The sequence below is a fragment of the Vicia villosa genome, linkage group LG1 (assembly GCF_029867415.1).
Source record: "Vicia villosa cultivar HV-30 ecotype Madison, WI linkage group LG1, Vvil1.0, whole genome shotgun sequence".
NCBI lineage: Eukaryota > Viridiplantae > Streptophyta > Magnoliopsida > Fabales > Fabaceae > Vicia > Vicia villosa.
In genome coordinates, this window is record NC_081180.1 from 53500104 (window position 1) to 53523532 (window position 23429).

The 23429-nt window shown below is 35.5% G+C and overlaps 1 protein-coding gene and 1 long non-coding RNA gene across 2 annotated transcripts; one reads left to right on the forward strand and one right to left on the reverse strand.

The window, feature by feature from the left end:
• Window positions 1-680: 680 nt before the first annotated feature.
• LOC131606445 (increased DNA methylation 1-like) lies at window positions 681-1783 on the forward strand. The gene is made up of 3 exons (XM_058878674.1): window positions 681-762; window positions 870-969; window positions 1123-1783. The coding sequence occupies exons 1-3, from the start codon at window positions 722-724 to the stop codon at window positions 1339-1341; spliced, it is 360 nt and encodes a 119-aa protein (XP_058734657.1). The 5' UTR covers window positions 681-721; the 3' UTR covers window positions 1342-1783.
• Window positions 1784-18519: 16736 nt separating this feature from the next.
• On the reverse strand, window positions 18520-20092 carry LOC131606457 (uncharacterized). The gene is made up of 4 exons (XR_009284840.1): window positions 19869-20092; window positions 19748-19778; window positions 19032-19078; window positions 18520-18629 (listed from the first exon to the last, which is right to left on the reverse strand). It is a non-coding gene; the product is annotated as an uncharacterized LOC131606457 (long non-coding RNA).
• Window positions 20093-23429: the final 3337 nt, after the last annotated feature.

A 23429-nucleotide genomic window follows, 5' to 3' on the forward strand; every position in this document is an offset into this window, starting at 1 on the left:
TAATTACATGTTGGCATTGCCTCAAGAAATGTAAGTTTTCTCTCATCTTCACCTTTTTGTTTTTCATGACCAAAATCCAGTGATTTGGTTTCCCAACTTTTGTAGTTCATTGGAGTTGTATTGAAAATTCTGAAAAGGAAGAATTACTGAAAACTCCACAGCTTCACTGTTCAAGAAATTGCAAAACGGTATGCATTCTTTTTTTGTTCTATATTTTGTGTGTGAATATGAAAAATACATGATAATATTAGCAATTTGACTATATGTTTTGTGAAAGATTTATGAGAGTCTGGAGGGCTTACTCGGCGTCCAACATCAAATCCCTGATAGGGAGAATTTTTCTTGGAGTGTTGTCCACCAAGTGGATGCAATCCATGATGATCATTATGTAAGCATCAATTCAAAGGTTGCCGTTGCTTGCATGATGATTAATGAAGCTTTCGGAATGATAAAGGACACGCGTACCAGCAACAATTTGGTCCAGAGTGTGATGTACAACCGAGGGTAAGCAGTCACTATATCTATATCTCTTTAGTGATAGACATCACATTATATATTGGACTGACTTTTATCTAATATTGACACTCCTGATTAAAAGAATGTCGGGTGGAATGTCTGGTGTCTGACACGTATTAGTGATATAACACTTGTCTTGTGTTATTTTTAATTGTTTAGATCGAATCTGAGGAGGCTTAATTTTAGCCGATTTTATACATTTGTCATGGAGAAAGATGACACCATGATTGCTGCAGCTCCCATTAGGTATATCCTCTTTCCATTTGTTGATATTTTCAACTATTTTTTGGTCGTGAAGTTTGAAAACATATTGACACACCTTGCTCTTGAATTGTTATTTCATGAATCTTCAGGTTTTATGGCAAAGACATTGCCGAAATGCCTTTCTTTGCCACAGATGAGGCATTCAGAGGCAAAGGATTTTGCCGTTTATTTATCGGGCTAATTGAACAGGTGAGTCACTAATTTCTTCGGGTTATTGCTAATAATCTTAGTTAAATATGATTGATGCAGCTTCAATTGTATTTTATTCTATAATATTTGGTTTAGCTTCATAACATTTTGATTATAAAAATCTAAATTTTAGCTTAAATGTTCATCTTACAGTTTCTTCTGAATCTCAAAGTTAAACAGTGGATTATTTCATCTACTCGAGAGAGCCTTGAAATGTGGAAGGAAAAATTCAACTTCGATGCGATTATCGACAGAGGATTGAAGAGGAAAGTCGCTTCATGCAACATGTTGGTATTGCCACAGGTTATAAGATTACACAAAAAGATATATGATGTTCAAGACTTGAACATGGCGCAGATACCTGAAGAGTAACCATAATGGATCCTCTTGGTGGAAGGACCTTCTTAATATTGAGAAAATAGTAGTCTCTGCTGGCACTGTTTCTGCTTTTGCAGGCAATACTGTTAGCGTTTTGGGAGATGGCAGCCAGATTCCGTTCTGGCCGGCAGTTTGGACGGGTTCTGGGGAGATTTCTTGGCATCAACACAGTTGCGGGTTCTAGTTTGCATGAAAGGGTGGAGGAGCTGAAGAAGGAAGGACATCGCCAGAACATTTGGCAGGTTACACCGTCAAATCGGGTTATGATATTTTGAAGGAAGGACATCACCGGAAAATTGGTGCTTCAATAGTTTAAGGACCCTTATACTTGTCTAGTTTAAGGTTTTGTTGTTTTGGATTCTCTCCCTTCTTGGGGTTTTTCCTGGCCTGCTTTGTAATCGGGCTAGAGTACCCGTACTCTTTTAATAAATTCCTTGCTTACAAAAAAAAATGCTTGCGCTCTTTTTCCAACACACTAACATTGAGAGTTAGGATTGAAATCGTGGTATTGGCGTCCAATGTAACAGTTATCAGCATTTTGGGATGTTCTCCTCTCTAAGTTTCATGTGGATGTACTCATTCATTTTATGTGTTGTTTGTTGTTTTGTTGTTAATGTTTTTTGTTTTCTACCTTAATACATCTCGTTCCTGATGTGTTATCATTTATAGCTACACTTTGGAATTAAAACTTCTTTTTAAAAGCTCGGATTTAACTTGAGAAATTGTTAGTTTGCATAGAATGATGGACGATTGTGTCTAGAAACCAAACTTCTCATTCTTTTGGTTATAAAATAAATCTCATATTTGACAATTTTATACAAATTAATAAAGAAATAGAAAGTATAATTATAAATTTATTAAATTATTTTTATTGGTTATTGGTGTATTTGAATTAACAATATACAAATATTAATAAATTAAGACTATTAATTAAACAGTACAACTTAAAAATAAAAAATATATTATATTAGTAATTAAAAGTAATAAATATTTTGATTTTTTAAAATATAGTACTTATTTTATAAATTTGAGGTATGATTTAAAATCACATTTGCGATTGTAATAGTAACCATATCAAACAATTTTTTTTTATGTAATACTCCTTCCGTTTTTTATTATAAGTCGTTTTAGACTTTTCACATAGTTTAAGAAAAATAATAATTGTTATATAAAAATAAGAAATTATGAAGGTTTTTACAAAATTATCCTTCATTAATGACATATGAAAGATAAATTTATATAATTGAAAGGAGAGAGAATAATAAATATTTAAGGATATAATAAGAAAAGTAGCATTAATTATTCATTAGAATTGTAAAACGACTTATATTTAAATATAATTTTTTTCCAAAACGACTTATAATAAAAAACGGAGGGAGTAGTAATTTGATCCCTCCTCTTGTTCAATTCTTTTAATCAAAATTCAAAATTTTAGAGCTTCAAAACTCATTTTAATCTAATAAAATAATTTTAAATTTAAACTTATAATAATCTATTTTAATATTGTTAGAACAGTCCTAAATCACATATTAATTGGAGATATAGCATTGGAATAGTTTATATAAAGTGACACTCTTCACCTTATCAATCAATTTTGTAAGGATGAGTTAGGTCAAACTCTAATATGATATCAGAGGCTATTGATCGAACAATGAGCCGTCCACTGGTAATATCCACGCATCACCTTACCAATCAGTTTTGTAAGGATGAATTAGGTCAAACTCTACTAAATATCAAAGCAATTACAACATTTATAACTATAATCACAATTTAAAATCATGGTTACAATGAAATATTAATGTAAATTTGACAAGTTAAGGTTTCGACAGAGGTTGACCGTCAATAAATACATTAATTTTTTTTGTATTGACCGTCAATAACAATAAAAACTTATCCACTTTATAATTACCAGAGGTTGACCGTCAATAAAGACATATACACTTTATAATTGACACAACTTTTAAAAGTGTGCTCAATCCTTTGACTAAATTATAATATTGAGGGGACAAGAATATTTATATTGGTTCAATATTTCTTTTGACTAATTGCATAGTCTCATATAGAAAAAAAAGTAAACACTACAAGAAAACTGTTGATTAATTAGGTGAGTTTGCCAGATGACTAACGTTTTTGTAGGATGGACACATCACCTTGCAACAGTTGCATGGTGATATTTGCATTTGCCGATAATTTTTTACTTAGTAAACTTGAGTTTTTCTAAGTGAAAAAACTAGTATATAATGTGCCAAAATAACAATAATATTAATAATATAAATTGCATAACTTTATTTACTTATTGAATAAAATACATTTATTGGATTGAATAGAGAATAGTAAAATCATTAAAAAAGAAAAGAAATGAATGATAAAATATTTTAACAAAATATTAATTTGTATTAAATTATTTTTTCTTTTTGACCATTGTCTTTATTGTCTTTCAGCCAAATATATTTGACTTATTTGATTATATCATTTTATCCTAAAAAAAAACAATAAGATTTACTTTTACAAATAACACATAAATTAAAAATGATTAGAGGTAGGCTTTAGCATAACCACTTTTATAGGTTGCTATCTCTCTTCCATTTTTATCTCTACTGTTAATAAGTTTGTTGCCATTTCTTAGGCCCACAATAACATATATAAACAATTAATCGTAACTTTTTGTTTCATAAAAACTATTAACAAATTCGTGCATACACAGCTTTGATACGCGCATTTTATTTATATAATATATTTATTTTAAATTAAAAAAGAAAAAAATTAAATTAATAATAGATTTTTTTGTATATAAATATTATTTAGATCAATAATAGTTTTTTTCTCGTATACATTTTTTGAATAAAATATTGTTGGATCATAAATACCATTTTTCAAATATAAAAACATTTAGATCATTAATAGATTTTTCTCCTATAAAAATATTATTTATGTTTAGGTATTGTTTACAAAAATATTTGAATCAATTATAAATTTTCATATATAAAAATATTTAGATCAATAATAGTTTTTTTCCCGTATACCTTTTTTGAATAAATTTTTTTTGGATCTTAAATACCATTTTTCATATATAAAAATATTTAAAAATATTTAGATCATTAATAAATTTTTCCCATATACAAATATTATTTATGTTTAGGTATTGTATACATAAAAATAATTAGATCAATAATATATTTTTTTTTCCTGTATACCTTTTTTGAATAAATTTTTTTTGGATCATATATATCATTTTTCGTATATAAAAATATTTAGATCAATAATAGATTTTTTTCCGTATACAAATATTTTTTTTTGTTTAGGTATCATTTACAAAAATATTTGAATCAATAGAATTTGATACTTATAGAATTTGACTATAAATAATAATAGTATGTTATAATTGAATAAGTAATACACTTTTTTTTCCCGTAGATATATATATTTCTCCTATTTACATTGATAACTTATATTTTTAAAATGACATCAATAACAAATAATTTTTCAAATATTTAATTGAGCAAATATTATTTTAATTGTATAAACTTCATTAGTGACATATATTAATATAATAATATTTTGAATCATATAAATTAAAGTTGATGATAAGTGACACACATTTTTGTATTTTATCCAATAACACACTTTTTCAAGTATATATTTAAATTCATTTTAATTGAAATCATTTTTTTAAACTAAAATTATTATTATTTTCTTAAATAATATTGTATCTTAAAATTAAAATTATTTCGAATTATATTTCTTTGTTATTAATATTCAATCACTAAAGTTAATTTTTAAAAATTAAATACTATTTTAAAGGTAAATTAATAATTATTTAAAATAATCATAATAATATTTTTATTAAAAAAATTAATTTATTGAAATATTTTGAGTAATAATTTATTAGAAATAATAATAATAAAGTAATAAAAAATGAAAAAGTGAAAAAGTGAAAAGTAAAAAAGTGAAAAGTGAAAAAGTGAAAAGTGAAAAAGTGAAAAGTGAAAAGTGAAAAGAGAGTTGGAAAGTGAAAAGTAAAAAGTGAAAAGAGAGTTGAAAAGTGAAAAGTGAGTTGGAAAAAACCAACAAAAAATATTTTTTACCCCCAAATTATTAATTTAGACTAAGCTAATAAAATAGTATTTTTGTGATTTCCGGAATAATAACTTTTCTTATATTATAGATACAGATGAATAAATTTCTATAGTTAATTTTCAATATGGCATATGAGCACGGCGATACCGATGATGATCAGTTTGAGAAAGAATATCCTTCCATCATCATCCCACCCAACCCTGCATATACTCTGAATAATTCTGATAATCTAGGAACCCCTCTTGTTTCTGCAACCTTGAATGACAACAACTACCACACATGGCATCGAGCCATGAAAACGGCTCTACGCGCAAAGGTGAAGATTGGTTTCGTTGATGGTTTTATCGAGAAACCAAATCGTGATTCTGCAGACTTTCCCAATTGGGAGAAAGCTGATTCCATGGTCATGGCATGGATTATAACGTGATCGATCCCAATCTGCATGGAAGCATCTCTCATGCATCAATTGTTCGCGACATTTGGATCGATCTTGAAGAATGATTTGCTCAGATCAACGCACCAGGCATTCATCAATTATGACACACCATATGCCTTATACAGAAAGATTCAGACATGAGTATAACAAAATATTACACCCAATTCAAAAGCCTTTTCGATGAGCTTGATGAACTCCAACCGATACCGGAATGCAAATGTGGAGCCTCCAATTCTTTAACCAAAAGAGATGATGATCAATGTGTTCATCTATTTTTGGGTGGCCTTGACAACAACCAATTTGCTCAAATCAAAGGCACCATCCTCAACTCTGATCCTCTCCCACCACTGTGTCGCGTTTTCAATCTCATATAATGAGAGGAATCGCGTTAAGGCTAATAGATGTCCAGCCTTTCACTCCTCCAAACACGACAAATCAAAGTGGCGTGAATATCCGAAACTCAAGTGTAACCACTGTGAAAAAAATGTCCATGTCAAGGACAAAAGTTTTGAAATTGTTGTATATCCTGCACATTGGGTACCAGAAGAAATCCAAGAATAGACCACAACAAGCATGGAGGTTCACAACTTTTCGCATCTATTGATAAACGTGACACTGCAGAAGGTTTGACATTAGGACAAGCTCTTCATGGCACCGCACCAGAAATCTAGTCCCGCCCCTCGATAATATGAGCGGTAATATACATGCAACTCATACATGGATACTTAATAGTGGTGCATCTCATCATATGACATATTCACCATATATTTTGCATAATATTAAGAAAATTTCAACATCTTTTCAAATTATCACTCCTACTGGAACATCCACCTTTGTTAATTGTGTAGGAGATGTATATCTGTCCAATCATTTCATAATACATAATGTTCTCCTAGTCCCTTCATTCAATTGCAACTTGATTTTGATTCATAGATTGACTCGCGATCTATCTTGTACGGTGATTTATGATAAAAATTGCTGCATAATCCAGGACCTTCTAACGAAGAAGAAGATTGGATTCGGTAGCATGTGTGAAGGTGTCTATATGTTCACAAAGCCATCCCAACATGGATTCTTAGGGGCAGCTAAGAAATATTTAACAACTTTGTGGAACACTAGAATGAGACACCCTTCTCCTCAAGCTTTACAACAAATTTTGCATCACCTTGAATGTACTTTTGACTCATATAAATCAACCTGATGTGATATTTGCCATAAAGCAAAACAATGTAGAAACTTATTTTCTTCTAGTAATAATAAAGCTACTACAACTTTTGATTTGATCCATTATGATCTTTGGGGCAAATACAATACTGCTGCACATAATGGAGCACAATATTTTCTTACCATTATTGATGATTACACTAGAGGCACTTGGGTGTATCTAATGAAATTGCAAACTAAAATGCTACACCACTTGATAACTTTTTGTAATTTGATCAGGCAATAATTCAACAAAATTGTCAAGAGGGCATAATTCATGAAACCTCGTGTGTTTATACACTACAACAAAATGGACGAGTAGAACGTAAACATAGACATATATTGAATATAGCACGGTCATTGTGCTTCCAAGCAAACCTTCCACTACACTTTTGGGGTGACTGTGTTTTAATTGCAGCATACCTAATCAATAGAACACCCACTGTTTCTAATAAAGGCCTCACCCCATTTGAACTTATTTTCAAAAAGGCACCCCAATTTGATCATCTATGCAACTTTGGATGTTTATGCTACATGAAGAATGTCTCCAAACCATTAGAAAATTTGACCCACGAGCTGACAAATGCTTATTCATTGGATATCCACAAGGACAAAAAGGATGCAAAATTTATAATCTTGAAACTCATACCTTCCATAAATTGAGAGATATATTCTTCTATGTGGATACTTATCCCTTCCTTCAAGCATCAAACTCACCTTCTATTAACACTAACAAAAACACTACAAAATAATACAATGATGATGAATAACTACATCCCCCACAAACTGACTCGATTCCATCACTTGCAGCCATTTCCCCTACCAATGCACGAGAAATTATCACTGCATCGACCAACCTTGACACTCATGATGTTGACATATTGCAGCAGGGTGATGCATACCACACACCCAAATCCCCTACCAACACATCTGAACCAGATGAGCACAGTACACCTAATCCCGTTTCAGCTCCAAACATTCCATACAACAATGAAGATGATACGATTTAGGGGGAGCATAATGAGGAACATAACAATGATGGAATAGAGTTGCCACTAAGAATACGACAACCCCCAAAACACCTCAAATATTCTATTGCAACAATGTGCACTCAAATATTAAATACCCTATTTTAAATTTTGTTCACTATGATACTTTCTCCAGAATCATAAAGCTTACCTTGCGACAATTAGTATCACTGAAGAACCTTCATCATACACTCAAGCAAGTAAACTGTAAGTATGGAATGATACCATGGCTCAAGAAATTCAAGCATTGGAGGACAATTAAACATGGGAACTAACCACTCTCCCACTTGGGAAAAAGTTAATAGGCTGCTGATAAGTGTACAAGATTAAATACAAGGCCACGGGAAAATTTGAAAAACATAAAGCTCATTTGGTTGCAAAAGGATTTACTCAAATTTAAGGAGAGGACTCCAATGAAACTTTTGCACCCGTTGCAAAGATGACAACCGTTCGATGCTAACTGACTATTGCAACAACCAAAAGATAGATCCTTCATCAAATGGATGTTAGCATTTCCTTCATTCATGGAGATTTAAATGAAGATGTCTATATGAAACTTCCACAAGGCTACAACACTACGCATCCTAACATGGTGTGCCAGTTGAAGAAGTCCTTGTATGGGTAACGCTAAGCCTCTCGAAACAGGTATTCCAAATTATCAATAACATTGATTGACTATGGTTTCAAGGAGAGTCATGTTGATCACATTCTCTTCACTTACACCAAACTATCTCCATAGTTGTCCTTGTTAACATCGATGACTTAATAATCGCTGGAAACCATGAAAAAGCTTATGCCAAATTCAAATAATACTTTAGTTAATGCCCTCGGTATCGAACTAGCACACGACCAAGAAGGCTTATTTTTTTTCAATGAAAATATATACTTGCCATTATCACTGAATGTGGCATGCTTGGTTCCAAGCCTTCTTCATTCATAATGGAGGAAAACCACAAACTCGCTTTGGCTAAAGGACCACCCTACTCTGATCCATTAAAAAATAGACGACTAATTGGCCGCCTCATTTACCTCATAATCACAAGGCCAGAATTAACATACTTTGTCCATGTGTTGATCCAGTTCATGCAAATACCTATTCAAGATCATTGGGACGCAACCATGAGAGTCCTTCGATACCTTAAATCCTCCCAAGGTCAAGGCATCGTCTTACCTAAAAACAATAATCTGCAACTAGTTGCCTTTTGTGATTCAGATTAGGCATCATGTCCCATAACACGAAAATCTACATCGAGTTATTTGACGAAACTTGAAAACGCTCCAATTTAATGGAAACCAAAGAAACAAGTGACCATTTCCCACTCTTCTAGTGAAGATGAATACAGAGCAATGACACATGCTACAACTGAAATTATTTGGCTACGCAACCTACACTCGTCAAGTTCCATGCACACGTCCTACACCTTTATTCCTTGATAATCAAGCAACCATTCATTTAGCCGCCAACCCTGTTTTCCATGAAAGAACTAAACACATTGAAGTGATTGTCATTTCATAAGAGAGCATATTCCATCATCAGGCGCCGTCACTACGACTCATGTTTCAACTCATCAATAACATGCTGACATCTTCACCAAATCTATAGGAGCTAAGACATTTCATGACTTCTTGTCCAAGTTGGAAGTTCATAACCCTCACTCTCCAACTTGAGAGGGACTATTAGAGATAGGGTTTAGCATAACCACTTTTATAGGTTGCTATCTCTCTCTCTCTCTCCCACTTTTATCTCTACCATTAGTTAGTTTGTTGCTACTTCTTAGGTCCACAATATCATATATATATATATATATATATATATATATATATATATATATATATATATATATATATATATATATATAAACAATTAATTGTAATTTTTTTTTCATAAAAATATAGATGAATACATTTCTGTAGTTAACTTTCAATAAAAATATGTTGTTAATTTTGTGTATGGTTGGGAAAAAATAAAATTTGAAAATTTCTTTAGCCACCTCCCTATGGGGGTCACCCCCAGCGAAAAACCCAAATTACCCCTGCTTCAGAAATGAACTTCCGAAGCTTTGATTTTTTTAAAAAAATTTCCACAATTCGGAAGTGCATCTCCGAAAACACCTCATGGGGGGTGTGTTCGGAGATGAACTTCCGAAAACACCTCATGGGGGGTGTTTTCGGAGATGAACTTCCGAAAACACCTTTGTTCAGATTTTGAGGGGTTTCGGAAATGCACTTCTGAATTATGCAGAAACAGAGATTTTTTTTAATGTTTTTCTTAACAGTTTCGTATTTTTAATTAAAAGAAACCGGGAAATAAAATAAATGACATATAAAGGTGAAAATACTAATATGATAAAAAAAAGAAATATATACAAGCTCAACCAAATCCAAATAATAATAATATGCTAAAGATACAATCCGAAAACAAAAAATAAATAAACCCGACCACTACTGGGTGTGCCTAACCCTCTCTCTCTGGGACCTCCTCTGCCGCCTGTATGTCGCCGCACGGCCCGCATCAGTGACGATCATCTCCATCACGGCGACTGCCTCTGGACCGCCCTGCTGAACGACACCTCGATCCAACGCGTCCCGCCCAAGCATCTCTATCCGCTGGCAGATCGGCATGAGATCAATGGCGTGGTCATCCTCGGCCTGCTGGTTCTCCAGGATCTCCTCGTGTGCTGGCCTAGGAGCGCCGGGAACGTCGGGTCTCAGAAGAGGATGTGACACCCGGTAGAACCATGTGACGTATCCCTCCTCACTGTGCCAGTCCTGGGTGACCCGAGTGCGACGGTACTCCTCTGGTACCACATGACGCTCCCAATCCTCCCATATGGCAGTGAGCTGCACTCGGGTCACAGTGTCAGGAGCAGCCTTAAAGGGTGACCTGGGTATCCGCTGCACGAATCCGAACTGACGCATACACCGCTCAGGGAGATACCGGACCATGATGTCGGTCCCACATGCCAGCCAGCCTGAATATAGAGCAATGCCGTCAAAGGGGACAATCTGAGCGTAGTCGATGAACGGCCTCCAGGTGACGTCGTCGTGCATCGTGCGGTCCAGGTATCCACGATATGGTCCCACCGCATCGTTCCCCTCTGGAGAACGTATCTGGCAGCTCTGGGCATGGCGTCCACGTACGCAGGATCGATGTGAAAGCCATGGATGCGGGAGAAGTAGGAGATGATCCAGCTCTGAAACAGAAACACGATAATGTATTTAAAATAAATACGAAACATAAATAAATACGAAACAATTAAAATGAAACGTACCGTAAGTAGTGTGCAGGATCCGACCAACTGCCTCGTCCTCTAGTTGGAGGCCTCATTCAGCTTCTGGTAGAGGTATGCCAGAGTAGCTGCCCCCCAGTTCCACTGGTGAACGGTATCCAGGTCCATGAAGTAGCGAAGGTAGGTCACGTCGACATACCTTGCACTCTTGTCCACAAAGCAAGCAGCGCCTACCACATGCATGAACCAACACCGGAGAGCGCAGCCGCGGTGGTACTGTGTGAATAGCTCGTCACCCGCCTGCTCGGCATCGGCCGCCGCGTCCAGGTGGTGCTCGAAATAGCGGCTCAGTGTGGTGAACCGGACATGAGGCCCAGTTGTCGTGATGCACTCGAAGTCAGCAACTTCGGGCTCCATGCCCAAATAGAGCGCCATCCAGTGACTGGCCTCGACCCTCTGGATCCGGGAGTGGGTCAACAGCGGCCCCCTGATGGGCAGGTGGAGAAGACACTGCACGTCATGCAAGGTGATCGTCATCTCCCCCACCGACAAGTGGAAAGAAGACGTCTCCTTGTGCCAGCGCTCCACAAATGCCCCCTGCATGCCGGTGCTGATGGTGGTGTACCCTGTCATGCAGAGCCCGCTAAGCCCTGAACCTCGCATTGCGTCGTTAAACCACTCAGCTGCTGGTTTAAACAGACTGAAAATCTTGCGGGCGTGGTTCACCATTTTCAACGGCTCTCTCTCCTGTTAAAAAAAAACAAACAAAAGCATATGTTAAATACACCGTTAAGAAAATATTGAATAAACGTCTAAATTATAAACGGTTAAATTATAAAAAATACATCTCCCTCCCAGATACGCCGAGCGACGTGATCGTGGTAGTTAATCAGCACGGAAGTGTCAAAGGGCCCTCCCGGATAGCTGTCCTCCTCCTCATCCTCCTCCCCGGCTGGAGGATCAACATCCGGTACCCCCTCCGGCTCGTGGTAAGGCACTGCCGCCACCTCCTCCTCCTCCTCCTCCTCCTCCTCCTCTCGCTGGCGGGAAGAAGATACCCGAGCCAGCCGACTCCTAGATCCTGAAGTAGATGTACCCTCTCCCATATCCACGGGAACTCGCACACGTCGTCCTCGGCCCTGCCCCCGTCCCTGTGTCGACGCCAGTTGCGCCGCCGCCCGCTCGCGTCTAGCCGACGCAGTTTGGGTCTCCCTACCCTGTCTGATGCGTGCTGGTTGGTTGCCTGACATGTTCCTGTAAACAATTGAAATCGATTAATATGCGAGACAAAAGAAAAAAAATAAAAAAAATGCACTTCTGATACAATTCGGAAGTTCATTTCCGAAACTGGGAATGGAGGTGTTTTCGGAAATGAACTTCCGAAACACCCCTGCGCAGAACTTCTCTGCAACCTCCACTGGCAGACCCCAAAAACCTAAACCAAAACTACTTTTATGCCTACTAAACAACCTAATATCAGTACCAACCTATCTTAATGTGATTTTTTCAGTTTCTAAACACCCTAATATAGTAATGTATAATGGATCTAAAAATTGAAAAAAAATGATAAACTTACCAATTAGTGTTTGAGATGAGTTTGGTTGAGTTTGGAAGAAGAGTTTGGCAACCTCTGATACTTCACACTTGCTTTTGCAGAATTTTTGAAGAGGGTTTGAGTTTGAAAGAAGATTAGGGTAAATGATTTGGGGGAGGGGGGCTGTTTTGCTTAATCTGCAAAACGCGCATTATTTCGGAAGTTCATTTCCGAAATGCTCTTTTCGGAAATGAACTTCCGAAATAAGACAATTTTTTCAAAAAAAAAAGGCGCTTTCGGAGATGCATATCCGAAAATACCTTTTTCTTGCATTTCGGAAATACATTTCCGAAGTCAGGGGTAGTTTGGGTTTTTCACCAGAGGTGGACTAGAAGATTGGGAGGTGGCTAAAGAAATTCTCTAAAATTTTTACAAAACTTTATTTCATTAATACTATTACGAAAATTATCTTCTTTGAGCTAGGCCTCACACTTTGATGATCTATATTTTTTGAAAATTTCTTTAGCCACCTCCCTATGGGGGTCACCCCCAGCGAAAATCCGAAAATACCCCTGTTTCGGAAATGAACTTCCGAAGCGCTTTTTTTTTTTTTAAATTTCCATAATTCGGAAGTTCATCTCCGAAAACACCTCATGGGGGGTGTCTTCGGAGAGGAACTTCCGAAAACACCTCATGGGTGAATTCGGAAGTTCATTTCCGAATTATGCAGAAACTGTGTTTTTTTAATGTTTTTTCTTAAACAGTCTCGCATTTTAATTAAACGCAAACGCCAAATAAAATAAGCGACATATAAACAGAAAATACCAATACGATAAATAAAATCCAAATAATATATACAAGCCGAACCAAATAGTAATAGTGTGCGCAATATACAATCCGAAAACAAAAAATAAATAAACCCGACCACCCGACCACTACTGGGTGTGCCTAACCCTCTCACCCTGAGCCCTCCTCTGCCGCCTGTACCCCGCCACACGGCCCGCATCAGTGACGATCGCCTCCATCACGGCGACTGCATCTGGACCGCCCTGAAGAACGACACCCCGATCCAAGGCGTCTCGCCCAAGCATCTCTATCCGCTGGCAGATCGGCAGGAGATCAATGACGTGGTCATCCTCGGCCTGCTGGTTCTCCAGGATCTCCTCATGTGCTGGCCTAGGAGCGCCGGGAACGTCGGGTCTCAGTAAAGGATGGGACACCCGGTAGAACCATGTGACGTACCCCTCCTCACTGTGCCAGTCCTGTGTGACCCGAGTGAGACGGTACTCCTGCGGTACCACATGATGCTGCCAGTCCTCCCATATGGCAGTGAGGTGCACTCGGGTCACTGTGTCGGGAGCTGCCTCAAAGGGTGACCTGGGTATCCGCTGCACGAATCCGAACTGACGCATGCACTGCTCAGGGAGATATCGGACCATGATGCCGGTCCCGCATGCCAACCAGCCTGAATAAAGAGCAATGCCATCAAAGGGGACAATCTGAGCGTAGTCGACGAACGGCCTCCAGGTGACGTCGTCGTGCATCGTGCGGTTCAGGTACAAACGGTATGGTCCCACCGCATCGTTCCCCCTCTGGAGAGCGTATCTGGCGGCCCTGGGCATGGCATCAACGTACGCAGGATCGATGTGGAAGTCGTGGATGCGGGAGAAGTAGGAAATGATCCAGCTCTGAAACACAAACACGATAATGTATTAAAAATAAATACGAAACATAAATAAATAAATAAATACGATAATGTGTTAAAATAAAACGTACCGTAAGTAGTGTGCAGGATCCGACCAACTGCCTCGTCCTCCAGTTGGATGCCTCATTCAGCTTCTGGTAGAGGTATGCCAGAGTAGCTGCCCCCCAGTTCCACTGGTGAACGGTATCAAGGTCCATGAAGTAGCAGAGGTAGGTCACGTCGACGTACCTGGCACTCTTGTCCACAAAGCATGCAGCGCCTACCACATGCATGTACCAGCACCGGAGAGCGCAGCCGCGGTGATAGTGTGTGAACAGCTCGTCACCCTCACCCTCAGCATCGGCAGCCGCATCCAGATGGTGGTCAAAATAAGTGCTCAGTGTGGTGAACCGGACATGAGGCCCAGAAGTCGTGACGCACTCATAGTGAGCAACCTCGTGCTCCATGCCCAAGTAGAGCGTCATCCACTCAATGGCCTCCACCCTCTGGATCTTGGAGTGGGTCAACAGCGGCCCCCTAATCAGCAGGTGGAGAAGACACTACACGTCGTGCAAGGTGATCGTCATCTCCCCAACCGGCAAGTGGAAAGAGGACGTATCCTTGTGCCAGCGCTCCACAAATGCCCCTACATGCCGGTGCTGATCGTGGTGTACCCCGTCATGCAGAGCCCGCTGAGCCCTGAACCTCGCACATGGTCGTTAAACCACTCAGCTGCTGGTTTAAACAGACCGAAAATCTTGCGGGCGTGGTTGACCATTTTCAGCGGCTCTCTCTCCTGTTACAAAAAAAAAAACAAATAAGCGACATATATTAAATAAGCGGACATATATTAAATAAGTGACAAATAAACGGTTAGATTATAAAAAATGGTGACAAATAAACGGTTAAATTAAAAAAATACCTCTCCCTCCCAGATCCGCCGAGCGACGTGATCGTGGTAGTGAATCAGCACAGAAGTGTCAAAGGGCCCTCCCGGATAGCCACCCTCCTGCTCATCCTCCTCCCCGGCTGGAGGGTCAACATCCGGTACACCCTCCGGCTCGTGGTATGGCACTGGCACCTCCTCCTCCTCCTCCTCCCCCTCCTCCTCCTCCACTCACTGGCGGGAAGAAGATACCCGAGCCAGCCGACTCCTAGATCCTGAAGCAGATGTACCCTCTCCCACGTCCACGGGAACTCGCACACGGCGTCCCCGGCCCTGCCCCCGTCCCTGCGTCGACGCCAGCTGCGCCGCCGCCCCCTCGCGTCTAGCCGACGCAGTCTGAGACTCTCTCCCCTGTCTGATGCGTGCTGGTTGGTTGCCTGACATGTTCCTGTAAACAATTGAAATCGATTAATATGCGAGACAAAAGAAGAAACAAAAATAATTGAAATTCTGATACAGTTTGGAAGTTCATTTCCGAAAACTGGGATGGAGGTGTTTTCGGAAATGAACTTCCGAAACACCCCTGCGAGGAAGTTTTCTGCAACTTCCATGGCAGACCCCTAAACCAAACATCAAACCTATGTCTACACATTCTAAACATCCTAAATATCAGTATAAACCTAACCTAATACATTTTTTGCTATTTGTAAACACCCTAATATACATTTTAATCATAGATCTTAAAATCAAAATGCTTACCGATTGAATGGATTTGAGGACTTTTGAATGTAATAGAGCAAGTAGATGGAGCCTTTGAGGTAGCTTGGAACTGGTTTGCACAAAAATCTCTTGGGGTGTGAGTTTGGAAGAAGATTAGGGTAAATGATTAGGGGGAGGGGGCTGTTTTGCTTAATCTGCAAAACGCGCAGTATTTCGGAAATGAACTTCCGAAATGGTGTTTTCGGAAGTGCATTTCCGAAATAAGTCAAATTTTTTTTAAAAAAAGGCGCTTTCGGAGATGCATCTCCGAAAACACCTTTTTCTTGTATTTCGGAAATGCATTTCTGAAGTCAGGGGTATTCTGGGTTTTTCACCAGAGGTGGACTAGAAGGTAAGGAGGTGGCCAAAGAAATTCTCTATTTTTTTAACAATAACTTATGTGAATACTTTGACATTATCTCATTTAATTTAATGTTACATTAATTTTTTTAGTTGTTAATTTATAAATATGAACAACTTAATTACATTAATACATGATTAAATGATGTCGGGGATTTAACTCCTATATCAATATATTATACCCATTTAATTCAAGTAGTATATATTTGTTGAACTACTCCACTCACTTCTATATTAGTTTTTTTTTTTTTAAGAATTGATATTAATTTGTAAATTACTTTTTTTTTAAAAACTATTATGATTTTAATGAAATAAATAGTTTACTTATTATTAATTATTTTTATGTTTTAAACAATTTCTTTAATGAAACTTATGAGACTACTAGAGTTCAAACCCTAGTCACTATACTCCTCCTACCCAATAGCTAACAAAATTTAAAATTTAAAGTATTTTTCTAAATGTAGTTATTACATATAAAAGAATGTAAATACATTACATGAATTTTAAAAAAGTGGAATGACTCTAACAAAAATTAAGTTTGATTTTTTTCATTATTTATTGCCAGCTTTCACTACTAGAAATACTCTATTTACCTGCGGAATTTCCTGTGGAAAATTTTCCGCAGGTTTACCTGCGGATTTTCCTGGGACTTCATAAATTAAAATAAACTTTCCTGCAGAACAAGAATTGGCAGAAAATTCCGCAGGAAGACCTGCGGATTTTACTGCGGAAAATATATTTCATTTAAAATAACTCACTTCAAAACAAAATCCACAGGTAAATTCGCAGGAAACGTTGCTGCGGATTTTGCTGCGGAATTCTATTTTAATTAAGCTAAGCCACAATAAAAGATCCGCAGGTAATTCCGCAGGAAAGTTTCCTGCGGATTTTGCTGCAAATTAGACATATTTAAATTTTTTCTAAAAATTATTGTAATTTTTGTTTAAATTTTACAAAAAAAAATTAATCATTATTTTTTTTTATTTTATTAATTATTTTTATGTTATTTTTTATTTAGATTTATTTATAATTCTTATTTTATCTATGTTATTAATTATTTTTATGATGTATTTTAATTAATTTTTAATTTTAATCTTAATTTTTAATAAAATAAATGGTATGCAAAGTTTGATAAATATTTATTGTCTATATTTTACACGTATGAACTACCACCTTTATTGTCTATATTTTATTTAAGTTGTATGATCATTTTTTTTTTAATTTAATTAAAGATTGTTTTTTAAATTTAATGTAATTTTTCAATTTGTATTTCAATAAAATGTATAAAATTTCATCCAAACTAGGTTAAGCTCATCAATCGGGTACCGCCATTGTTGTTGTTGCATCGATCATCATGCATGGCTTCAAAATTCGACAATCGTGCTTAGAGCTGCCACCTTAAAAATACATTCAAATGAATACACAACCTAAGCCATGGAAAACTTTCACGTATGCTTTCAATAGGGTTTGTGACATCGTGATTTACCTCCCTCAAACTTGCGTGAAAGGCAATATGATAGCTATATCTAAGGGTGGACAACGGTTCGGTTCGGGTCCAAAGCCCAGAACCGGACCAACCCTCGGGTGAATTATTCAGGCCTAAATTTTGACTGTTGGGCCTTTCGGTTTAGTCGGATCGGTTAGACAAACCGGTTTAATTCGGTTATGAATGAAATTGAGCCATATAACCTTTTAAGTCCAAATTTAAAATTTAAATTTTTTTTTCCAGATTTATAATTACTGGACCAGGTTAAATTTTGGCCCATCTTAAATCAAGATCTTTTTTATATCCATTCTAAAATTAGGAAATATAATAATTTTTACTTAATTTTTAATTAAAAAATAAAAATCTTGTTTTTTTTTTTGTTATTTCTTAAAATTATTAAAATTAAAACATTTAAAATAACAGAGTAAATAACACAACTTATGTTTGTCCAAATGTCCATATTACTTATTAGTGTTATGTTGATGCTTTCTCCACAGCTGAGGCAAATTTGTCTTCTATTTCTTGATTATAATCTTTTCAATTTTTTTCCTTCAATTTCCTCCTTTATTATGCTATAATTATCCATACACAACAAGATCCTACATTTCAAAAAATTAAAAAGTTTTATGAAACAAATCTAATAAATTAATTATATAAAAACAAAACTCAACTGAATATAGTATCATACCTCTCCAAAACTCCCAAAGGAGTATGTCAGTATCAAATTATTTCACAATTTCACAATTAAATCATGCATATACTAAAATTGATTTCACAAAACTCTATAAAACCATAAATTATTTCACAATTAAATCATGCATATACTAAAATTGATTTCAAAATTAAGAGAGTTCCAAATTCAAAATGTAGAGTTAGTTCCTCAAATGAGTTCCAAAGAGTTCTAAATTCAGAGTTTGTTTCAAATTCACATAGTTAGTTCCAAATTCAAACATTCAGAGTTTCAAAGATTAAAATCATTTAACAATTAATTCTAAACTCACCATCTCAAACACTTTTTGCTCCAATTGCCTTTGAAACTCCATTGATGCTGAAAACAAAAAATACATGTTACTAACACTTAAACAAGAGTAAATAAAAAGACTTCTAGCATGACATAACAGGAAAAAATAGGACTTGTTAAACTTATCCTTTCATTAAGAGGTCCACCATCAATTTTCTCAAGTTATTTACAATATCTCCCTCAAAAACACATTTTACTAAACAAGCTATATATATAAATTATTAAAGGATAAAACATTCAATTTCTCTTAAATATGGCAGCAAGAAAAATGTGTTGCTTGAAATACCTCATAAATCTAACAACAACAACAACAAATTTGTTACTTGAAACAACATATAAAATGCATTATTTAAGGTTTAAAAAATATAACCTTCTTGATGCATCAAGTTTGTAAAACAAATTACACAAGATAGATGCATTATTATATGTGCAGCAAATCGAGAGTTCAGATCTGAATCTCCTTTCCAAAAGCTTTTTCAACCAAAGACAAGTGGTGTTTTCACTGGATTCATAAATCAAAAACATTCCAAAAAATATAAAATCAAAAATCACTTAATTAAAACATCAGGTCAAAAATCACTTAAATGTAAACCTAAACTTAAATCAAAGCCATACAATATTGCAGATTTGCAGCAAACAAAAAAAATTGAAAAGTTAAGTAAGATGTAGTTCTTTAGAAAAATGGGATAAACTAACCTCCTCAAGAGTATGAAGATGACAGGGGTGGCTACAAAAAATCACAAAACACATGTTAGTGAAACAAATCAAACCCTAATAGAATACATCTATGAGATTAACAAACCACAACATATTATACCTTTCAAACAAACACTAGTAGGTCGTCTTTCTTCAAGTATTGAGACGATATTGTTTATAGATCGATTGGGGTTGGGTCAGATTTCAAAATGAACCTTGTATTTTGAAGTATCGTAATTTTGGTAGTGACAACTACGAAGGGGAGAGACGTGATAATAAACAACGAGAGGAACAAAGTGATGGTTCATTGTTGTTCATGGTAGCAACAAAGAAGATGAAGGAACGAAGGAGAGCGGCGGCGGATTGATTTCTGAAAGAATGAATGAATGAGATTAGGGTTACAAAGTAGTTTTTTCAAATTGATCTGGGCCTAGAAATTGGGCTGTGTTGTTTGGATAAAAGTGAGTAACAAACTAATAGAATAATAAAACTATCGGTCGGGTTCGGGGTCCAACGGGTTCAATAAATCTATCCGAACCCGACCACACTTACCCCTTTAAATCCGTTATTTACACCCGCGCAAACCGCATAACCGAATAAACCCGACCGAATGCTAAAATATTCATATGGGTCGGTCGATTTTTCTCGGTTGGTTCCATGTTGTCCACCCCTAGCTATATCCATGCCTAAAGATGAATATCTTGAAGGAGTAGAGATGATAGCCATTTCCATGCCTAAAGATGAATATCTTGAAGGAGTAGAGGTGTGTAAGCACAATATATAAAAGAATCGTTTGACCGGAAGGTGCAGTTCCTTTAGGCTATGTTTGAGAGTTTGGAGGGGAAGGGAGGGGAGGACTTTGAAAAATAGGAAGAATTTGGTGAAAAAGATAAAAAAAATTTGGATAGGAGGATTTTGGAGGGTTTGAGTTTATTCATAACACCAAAAACCCCATAAAATAGAAGAACTCAAAAATTGTATTGAAGGAGTGTTTTAAAGAGCTTACATAAATTTTCCAAATATATTTTAGGTTGTTATAGTATTCTGTAAATTAAAAATTTAGTAATGATAATGACTCTTTTATCATTCTAAACAAAATCATTTTTTCAAAAAATGTCAAATATTTTCCTATTTTTTTTTTAAAATTTCATTTTTGGAAGTCTTCTCTCCCTTCCCCTCCAAACTCCCAAACATAACCTTAAATGTAGTTGCCTTTAATAACAAGTTAACACATCTGTGGAAAGATTCGGCTCGCTGGGAAATCACCTTACTTGGCAAGGGGTACAAAAATATAGTTTTCATAAGAGATTTAGATCAAAAGCGCCTTGGAACCTAGAAATGGGTTATTTTTTTTTGAACAATAGAAATGGGTTATTTGAAATTGTTTAATTGGTCAAGGGAATTCAATTCCACTTTGTAGAAGAGTTCAATAGCTTGGTTTAGGTCAAGTTCTGTACACCGACTCATGAATATTGAAGCCTAAACATCTTTTTTCTATTACTAGTAGCGTATAAACTCCCATTGTATTAATGCAATTGCCTCCAAGCCTATGTTTAATAGAAATTTTTGAGATATGCATATTTAAAGGCACTTCAAAAGAATTTGAGATATTGGTTAATTCGGATATGTATATCCGAATTCACCCCAATGAAAATTTGGGACAGAAATTTGGGATATTGGTTAATTCGAATATGCATATCCGAATTAACCAAAATCCCAAATTTCTTTTGATTTTATTTTAAAAGGATATTTATTTATAATATAGTTATAATATAATTAAAGTGAGTTATTATTAATAAAGAATAATTTAAATAGAAATTGTTATAAATAAGAAATAAAGAATTGAATAAAATTTTAATTTTGTAATAATTTATTTGTCACAAATTATAAAAGTAATTATTTTTTAAATGACTACAACATTATACATTATAATTAATGAAATTATCATGTTAAAAATATCCTCCTATTAACATTATAATTTTTAATTTATATTAGTTTTTTTTTAATTAATTTTATATAAAAATAAAGTGTTGATTTAAATATTTATTAGGCTAATATTATTATTATTATTATATCTTAATTATAATGATATATATTTAATTATATATTTTGATTAATACAATTAATTATACTATTAATTGTATTGATTCACCTTAATTTTAATTTTTTAACAAATATTGGGTTATTTCGGATATGTATATTCGAAAAATTCTGACACCAAAAATTGAATTATTTCGGATATGTATATTCGAAAAATTCTAACACCAAAAATTGAATTATTTCGGATATGCATCTAAAAGAAAGACTTCGGATATGCATATATTTTGGGGTTTTCACCGTGGGTCTCTGAGGAAGCATATGAGTGCAATGAGAATTTTCCAAATAAAATGACTATTTATGGAATTGGATTATGAGAACCCACCGGATTTTGTACCAAGTGCAAAAATGATTGGTCATTATGTAGAAATATGCAAGAAGGTTGTGAACCTTGAGGACACAAATTAGGTTTTTGAGCGAAAGGTTAAGTCTGGATAAAAAAACCAAAGAAAATATATTTGTGCAGATAAAAGATGGCAAGAAAGAACATAACATTTAAAAGGAGGCATGGGAATATGAATAGGAAAATCTCATAGAGAAAGAAAACAGAAGAGAGACTGACACATACCAAATAAAAGATAAAGGTAAGCCTAAAACAGTTTCTTCATTGACAAGAAACACAAACATGGCAAAAGCTAGTGAAGTCAACAAAGGGACACCAGTTGTTCATCAGAATAGATTCAAGCCCTTAATGTTCAAGATATTGAAGATGATATTTGAATCTAATGAAAGAAAAGAAGATAACAACATTAATGGTTACAAAATGGTAAATAATAGCTCATAAGGCCCTGAATTTATGGATGCCAAACAAATCATTGATGAAGACCAAGATATACAAATTGGCACTAAAAATATTAATCATCAATGAAAAACCTGATGTGTCCCCATTGTAGAATCTTGGATGGATTTTGAGATATTTCCTTTAAACTGGAAATTGTTTTCTTTTAACAACAAAAACAATCTATAATCCAATATTTGGTGTATTTGTGCTTTGAGAGTGTACCCTACAGTGGTGTCCATTGATGACCATCATATGGCTTTAACCTTGACTGAGGAAGATAATTTTTTTTCTCTATTATTAGCAGTCTATGCTTCAATTTGATATCTTCTAAGAAGAATACTTTGGCCAACTCTGAGCATCTCGAGTACTCAATTTTCCATTGCTTGGTGGCTGGTGCTCCTTGGGAGACTTCAACATCATTTTGGGAACACATGAACATATGGGTATGCATGCTCCTTCCAAATTACCTATTGATGAATTCCATGACTGGACTAATATTAATTAATTGCTTCATATGCCAACTAGAGGAGAAAAATACACTTGGTCCAAATACATGGACGGAGGGTCCACATTGAAAAAAGATTAGACTTGAGCATTTGCAATAAATCTTGGTTGAAATCTCAATAGAATCAAATGATGATCATTTTCCTGTTTATTAGACTTCAATCTTGTAGTAACAACTTCTCTTTTCAATTTAAATTTATGAAGATGTGGTTTTTGCATGATCAATGTAAATATGTGATTTTTTTTTTGTGTAAGCAAGATTTCATTAAAACGGAGAACTAAATGTTCTCAATATTTGAT

What these genes read in the sequence shown, in the direction of transcription:
- LOC131606445 (XM_058878674.1), top strand. Translation starts at nt 722, where the DNA reads ATGGAGAAAGATGACACCATGATTGCTGCAGCTCCCATTAG. An exon ending in ATTGCTGCAGCTCCCATTAG is followed by an intron (nt 763 to 869) that starts GTATATCCTCTT and finishes ATGAATCTTCAG; the next exon opens with GTTTTATGGCAAAGACATTG. An exon ending in TTATCGGGCTAATTGAACAG is followed by an intron (nt 970 to 1,122) that starts GTGAGTCACTAA and finishes TTCATCTTACAG; the next exon opens with TTTCTTCTGAATCTCAAAGT.